The sequence below is a fragment of the Pollicipes pollicipes genome, unplaced genomic scaffold, assembly GCF_011947565.3.
Source record: "Pollicipes pollicipes isolate AB1234 unplaced genomic scaffold, Ppol_2.1 Scaffold_6686;HRSCAF=7923_pilon_pilon_pilon, whole genome shotgun sequence".
Classification (NCBI taxonomy): Eukaryota; Metazoa; Arthropoda; class Thecostraca; order Pollicipedomorpha; family Pollicipedidae; genus Pollicipes; species Pollicipes pollicipes.
The window spans coordinates 47028689-47035721 of NW_023596921.1; the positions used below are offsets into that span (position 1 = coordinate 47028689).

The 7033-nt window shown below is 51.0% G+C and overlaps 1 protein-coding gene across 1 annotated transcript; it reads left to right on the plus strand.

Annotated features, from left to right (window-relative positions):
• The first annotated feature begins 992 nt into the window (after nt 1–992).
• Nucleotides 993–2156, plus strand: LOC119107918 (WAP four-disulfide core domain protein 2). The gene has a single exon (XM_037231509.1). The coding sequence runs from the start codon at nt 1277–1279 to the stop codon at nt 1766–1768; it is 492 nt and encodes a 163-aa protein (XP_037087404.1). The 5' UTR covers nt 993–1276; the 3' UTR covers nt 1769–2156.
• Nucleotides 2157–7033: the final 4877 nt, after the last annotated feature.

Here is a 7033-nt window from a genome sequence, read left to right on the forward strand (position 1 = left end):
CTCGGTGCCCTTCCCCCTTGAATAAGACACTGCGCAGGAAGCCCCCAGTAAGGAGGTCTCCCTGTGTACAGGAAGGCCCTGGAAAATCCTGCCCCCCCTCGTCCCCCCCCTAACTCAAAAGTTGCGGCGCCGTCTCTGGTGGCGACTTCGCTTCTTGAATAAGTGAAGAATAATAACTTCTTTAATAATTGAATAAGAATAATAGCTTCATGAATAAATGAAATAAGTGAAGACTTCCCTTCCCCCTTAAATAGGACACTGCGCAGGAAGCCCCCAGTAAGGAGGTCTCCTTGTGTACAGGAAGGCCCTGGAAAATCCTGCCCCCCGTCCCCCCCGTCCCCCCCGTCCCCCCCGTCCCCCCCCCTAACTCAAAGGTCACGGCGCCGTCTCTGGTGGCGACTTCTTCCCTCTCGGAAGCTCGCTACTTTGCTGACATTTCGGAAATGAAGGCCTTCCTGAAAATAAATTGGGCAAATTCTGTCTTCAAATTAAATAAAAAATGAGCTTCGGTTTGTTATAAGGTTAGGGTGCATGGCAAGCTTTCCTTTTGACTTAATCTCTGCGAATAGTAGCCGTTTCGATACGTTGGTAGGGATCTCACAGCGCACGGGAGCTGTCTATGTCAGTTAAAACAGCATATGACGGTGAAACTATTCCCGCACGGGGCCTGATGCGTGGCCGAGCTCGGCCGCAGGCCACCTCAAGACTCGCTGCTTGACCCACCACACTGCAAGCCAGCCAAGACTCTATGGCGGCGTGCGACGCCCGATTCGAACGGACGTAAGGTGCGCTGCATTTGTCGCGGCCACGTCCAGGCACGAACGTCCGGCGCTGGGCGCGAGGACGACAAGGTCGCGACGGTCGAGCCGACACGCCGTGCCACACGCTCATTGTGCAAACAATGCCTCGTGGCTGCCGGGGAGTGGATGGCGGCGTCACGTCCGGCCGCGCTGTTTAAAACGGCCGCCCCCGCCGCGGTGGGAGCAGTGGAGCTCCCTGGCGCGGTCGACACCACAGTCCACCGCCGCACACATGATGCCGACCGTCGGCGGCTGGCGGCACGCTCTGCTGGTCGTGCTGTGCGCGGTGGTCGTTTCGACGGAAGACCAGGTGGCGTCGCCGGCGGCGGAGGCCGGCGCGCGACAGCTGGAGCCGGACGCGGAGGGAGTCGCCGACGGCGGCGACACGGACGCCCGCTTCCTCTTCAAGGTGAACAGGCGTCGCTACAACCGACGCTACCCCGGCAACAACTACAACGGCTACGACTACAACTACAATGGCCACGACTACTCGTACCAGTGCCAAACCTGCGGCTATGGCGCGGTGGACTACACGACCGCTACGCCGCTGCTGCCAGCGCGGCTACTCCAACTGCTGCTTTGAGTCCGGCGGCGGTGAAGTGAAGCCCGGCTCGTGCCCGTACAGCGTGTGGGACGCCATCAGTTCGTCCTACTGTCGATCCGACTGCACCAGCGACACTGACTGTTACGGCACGCAGAAATGCTGCAGCCAGGGCTGCTCGCGCACCTGCCGGTACCCGGACACCGGATCCGGATCGGGTTACGAGAAGCCGGGTTCCTGTCCGTACTACGGGTCAAGAGGCGGCCGCAGCTACCCGTCCTATCCATACTACTCCGGCAGCGGCTCGACCATCGGTGGCAGCTACTGCCGACGCGACTGCTACCAGGACTCCGAGTGTCCCGGCAGCCAGAAATGCTGCGAGATCAACTGCTCATCCACCTGCGTCGCACCCCAGCGCTACTACTGAAGCAAGACGCGGGCTCCCGATGCACACTTCCCCCGGCTTGAACTTTCGCGGCTGCGCAAGGTCGCCCGCAGAGCCCCTGGTCGGGCCGAAACGCCATTACGGGGAATGACGTATTCCGATGTGTTTTGCTGCTCATGCCGCTGCGCACCAGGCGAAACTCTGTGTCTGAGAAGGAATTCGCAGGGGTTGCATCAATTGCGCAAAGTTTCGATTTGGAAGTGTATCACATGACGCCGCAACAAATGAACAGCCAACAGCATCGTGACATGGTTGTATTGTACTTTGTCAATAAATGTCAGAGCTATCAGTTAGGCGGAAAAATGTCCATAATATGCGGCATATTTTATGTTATTTAAACTGGACATCAAATGTGTTACAATAAACTAGCAAAACCATAATGTTGTCATGAGGTTGAAGTTGTTATACTGACGATAATCGGCCTTCACTCTCCGTGGGGATGCTGGTTAAGCGACCGCAGCAGACAATCATTGGCTACATTGACAAAACTCGGCTTTTAAGCTGTGTTCACGGTCACGAGTAGCAGGGTTGGCGACGCTGTTGATCCTTCATTTTTTATTGCTTTCTAGTTGTGCGGGCTGGGGGTTCCCATCACTTTCCGAATGTGAGAGAATGTTCCGCACAGCCTCAAGCGAGACCCCAATTTGTCGAACTCATGTACACGTGTCTTGGCAAAGCTAGTAAGAGTACTCAATCCCACATAAGACGCTAGGCGCATCTGGCACGAATACTTTTGCGCTGTGGGTGTAGCAGACCGCGCACATTACGCATAAATGGTGGAAATAGAAAGCCATCACGCTGTAAATGCCACAGCCGGCGCTCGCCACCCAGGCTGCCCACCGTCGTTTCGACGCTTCTCGGCTAGTGTTCCAAAGGTGTGGGGCATTATCGGTCTCAGCCAGGATCATGGCGACCACATCGGTGGCTGCCCTGCCCCAGTGCTGGGTTGACACCGTGATGCGGAATTTGGTCCTCCGATATATGCTCTGGGAAATAACAAACCCAAATTTCGCAAAGGAAAAAAAATCAAAAACGGTTTCTTTTCATGTACGTCTCTGACATAAGAAACAAGAAGTTTACTGAAGTGAAGCTCCGAAAAGCTCGTTGTACTTTTATGGTAAAAAGGGACACAAACTCCTGATTTACGACAACTGTGACTCTAAGTGCGTCGTCGCCCAGGTAATGCTGATAGGTTTATCTCATGCACGGCATTGTTTGTAACAAAAGTCACTTATCGCATGGTGCTAAATGGGCCGCGGGTCAGACTTATGAATGCCTCACGCAGCAAGGACAAACAACGCTAGCTGGAGATAATCTTTCTGGGCGCATCTCGTACGGGTGAACTGAAATTGGTTTCCTGTTAAAGTTGACAAAGGATGTCAAATGACAATGAAAGGAAAAGTTAAGATCGATCACCTATGGCAATGTCTGTACTTTACGACTGGACCTTCCATCCTGGGCCTGGATCTGGATCTCATTATCAAACCAATGGTCCCAATTCAGCAATGCTACAACCATTTCTTCGCTGCAACCCGATTTTCAAAATTTACGTACGCCATCTGACTCCGCCACTTCAAGTGTATTGATGCTGACTTGGTCATATAACAATGGCCTATTGGTAAAGCAAATTATTCTTGTTAAAATTTTGCAAGACTTTAAACGCGATATTTCTGTTTGTGTTCCATTATAGCCGGACACTGGCAGATTGGTGGGATGCAACTCCACGGGCGATAGAGCCCTCCACGCTGTGGCGTCGCCATGGTGTATGCCGCGGTGTAGTCACCGTATGCTCAAATAAGTTCCCTAAATGGGGGAAGTTTTAGAAAGCCGGAGTAAACCATTGTATATCTGACGTTTCATTCTGATTTTGTCCGTCAAAGGCAGATCCGTGCGCCTTTCCCTCCCGCAACCTGAACATGGTATTGACGCTATGAAGTCAGCAGGCTCACGGAAACATTTGGGCCTAGCGGCATTTTCTGCTACCCATGGTATAATGCAGTCCCAACAGTTTTTGTTTGTTAGAGGACTCGGATTCATTTCCTGTTAAAATTAATTAAATCATTGGGTTCCAAAAATCACTGCCCGTTCATGTTTCAGCCTTTTTGGCGCAGTATCATCGGTCCAGATCACAGGTCCAGTGTTGCAATAAAATGCGGAAAAGTAATACAGGAAAAATTGCTGGAACGAATTTTGAATCAGAGTGCGTGCTGGATATAGCTTATTGGTTGTGTGAAGGCATCGGGACATTCTTGGTTTCCTGACTCCCGCTGTTGGTGCGCTTTGCGGGATGCCGCCACTCATTTTCGATAAGGCGCATCTATGACGTCACCGAGTCATCCTGTGCCCTCTCCCCACCCGAGAGCAATACTTATGTCAAAAGCCCATTGGTCAGTCTGCGAGTCGGAAGATGATCAGCTACGACTGCGACACGCAGGGACTCCAGTGCGCTCGACATCAGCACACAGCGTGAGCCGCAGAGCTGGAATGAAAAGGGTGGCCGGCTAATGGGCGGGATGGTGGGAGCAGTAGCACCATGTACGGCTGTCTCCCCGCTTGTGAACCCCTAAAAGAATAATTATATAGTTCGGGCCCTTGAACCGCCCCTGTGCGTGCCATATACTCGACAGTTACCCAATGCGTGAAAAAGGTGCTTAGGAAGCCAGACTATTTCAGTGATCCGCTCAGATGGCTTTTTCCACCAGCGAAACACCCGAAAGCGGAATCGAACCCCCCCCCCCCCCGCCCGAGTAGGTTAAATCAAAGATAAGCACACGGGCGGGCACCTTCGTTTCGAACGGTTTGTACTGTAAGTTCTTGGCGGGCACTTGCCGCCTGTCGCTACGAATCGATTTTCAGCCACACGTTTTGATTGGCGATCGAGTCGGGTCTCAATGTCGACCTGAAGCCTGTCGGGCAAACATTGTGGGTTTCGACGGAAGCGTGCGGTAAGCCGAGACCAGCGCGCGAGTCAGACCAGCGGCCGCATACTGATGTGACGGGAAAGCCAGCAGGAAGCCAAGGAACCGGTGAGCATGCCTTCCCAGACGCTCTGCGAAGGACGCCCGGGTGTTGTATGGCGAATTTGGTCTCTTTGTCTTGCATTTGACCGGCCATATCTGCTGGTTGAGCCGACTATTGCGATTTGTTGATGGATGTCAACTGGCAGTTTGTCCTACGCCCAAAAGTGGGGTTTATTAAAACAACTGAAACTAATGGAATGCGGCTTTCAGGATGCATGTATGTTTCAAATTAAATGGAGAAATGTAGACTAATGGTTGCATTTCGACATCCCTACACATTGGTCCGTACCAATGTGCACAAATCCCTAAACACTCAGGCGTCTTTCACGCATGAGAAAAAGGGAGTGGTGTGTCATCAAGTTAAGGAAGCTGCTGTACCTTTTTAGTATGTAGAAGGTACCTGGCATGATTGTAGACATTGTAATAAGAATACATGATCAACTGCTTGCCGCTGATCATATTTTAAACACTAAAAACAAGCTACAATGTACGACGAGGTTTCGGTCCCAAACAGTCTACGAATAATAACCTTCATTCCCCTCTCCTATAAACACATTTTCAAATTCACGCAAACACACACTCGTCTTAGCATCGTTTGCCAGTATCGTTCGGAAGGTAACATGTCGTACCAAACGTCTTTCGAAATTATATCACATCGCAAGGTTCCCTGTGCATTGAAACCAGTCCGAATGTTAATTAATAGAATGGCAAAGGCCTGCCACTCGGTCCTAACTACCGGGCGCCACAAAATTATGCCGCGATGGTAACAAAACCGAATGCAGACTCTACCCAACAAAATAAGCCAAGGACCAGGAACAAGTCATGGGCAAGTTTGGGCAAGTCATGTGTTCAGGGTTGGATTCCAATTTCTGGTATGGATTGCTTCATTACTTTGGTCTCGGCGCAATCGCGACTTGTTGAAAGAAGCTCGATTTGAAAGGCATGTGTTTAATTTATAATTTTTGCTGTTGACAAGTCACTGCAAGCCATGCTCACCCTAGAGCCTGTTAAGTCTGCGTACGTGGACGTCTCCATGATGTTAATTCAATCGATACCAAAAGTGGACTTCTGCTCTCGCCTACGTAAAACTCGATTCACTCTCTCGTTTCGCAAAGTCTATGTGTGATTTTTGTACACGAGTTCTGTTAAGAAAATCCCCAGAAAACCACAGCCACGGGTATGGTAGCGTTGACAGGCCAATGGACGGGGCGGTTTTGTGAAGACAACCCATGAAGCTTTGCTTCAGGGTGTGCCGCAGACCATATACTCTTGACAAAGACCTGAGAGGTGCCTTAGCCCTCCTGATTGTTCTGTTTACCCGCCGAACTATCATAACGTAGGCATATGGCAGGTGCATGCGCACCAGCTGGTTCAGCTTGTGGGGGTGTTGTAGAGGCATGTTTGGCAGTACTGGTGGTGTGATTAAGTTCTCTGAATGGCCATTTTTGTTGAATATTCCGTCATGCATCTGAGACTGTGGTGAACGGCCGGCTTGTCTTACGACTGTATGTGTCATCTGTGAATGAAGGACAGCTCTTGCTCATGGACTGCGCTGGGGAACAATGAGAGCCACCATTGGCTTGAAGAAAAGCCCAGAAATGTGCTGTCACGAGGGGTTTTTGAGCGAACTGGACCACCCGAAGGGTGCACAGTGATCAACGTATCAACAAATGAGATACGGTCTGCTCCATACGTCCGTTCCATGGTCATTCATGTGGCAGGAATGGGTGAATTTATCAAATTCAGCACATGTGTTAGCTTGTCTAAGGCATGCGCCCATACTCAAAAACTATCATCAATATACTGAACGTATAAGTTCCTGTTTGGCATCCAACTACCTGCATAATAAGCCTAGCCAAGACCTCCCGGCTGCTTGTCGACATTGCCCAAAACCACAAGAAAAAGATAGCTTACATCTTAACATATCTGATCGCAAACCAACGCCACCTCTCTCAAAAGAGTCTACGGGTGGTGGTGGACCAATTCCTACCATGGGGGGAATAGCACATTTCCAAAGTGACCATAACATGCAGTTGCGCCATTCTCTTTTTGTACCATTTTTGTTCTTCTTCTCTTTTTTCCTTTCCTATTCCCTCCTTGTGACACCACTTCACCCCCGAAGGCCATAGCACTCTTGCCCAAAGCAACGTCCTTCCACGTGTTCTGTACTGCATCTGCATCGGCTCTGCTTCACGCGCTGCCACGCGTGGACGGAAGGGACGCGACG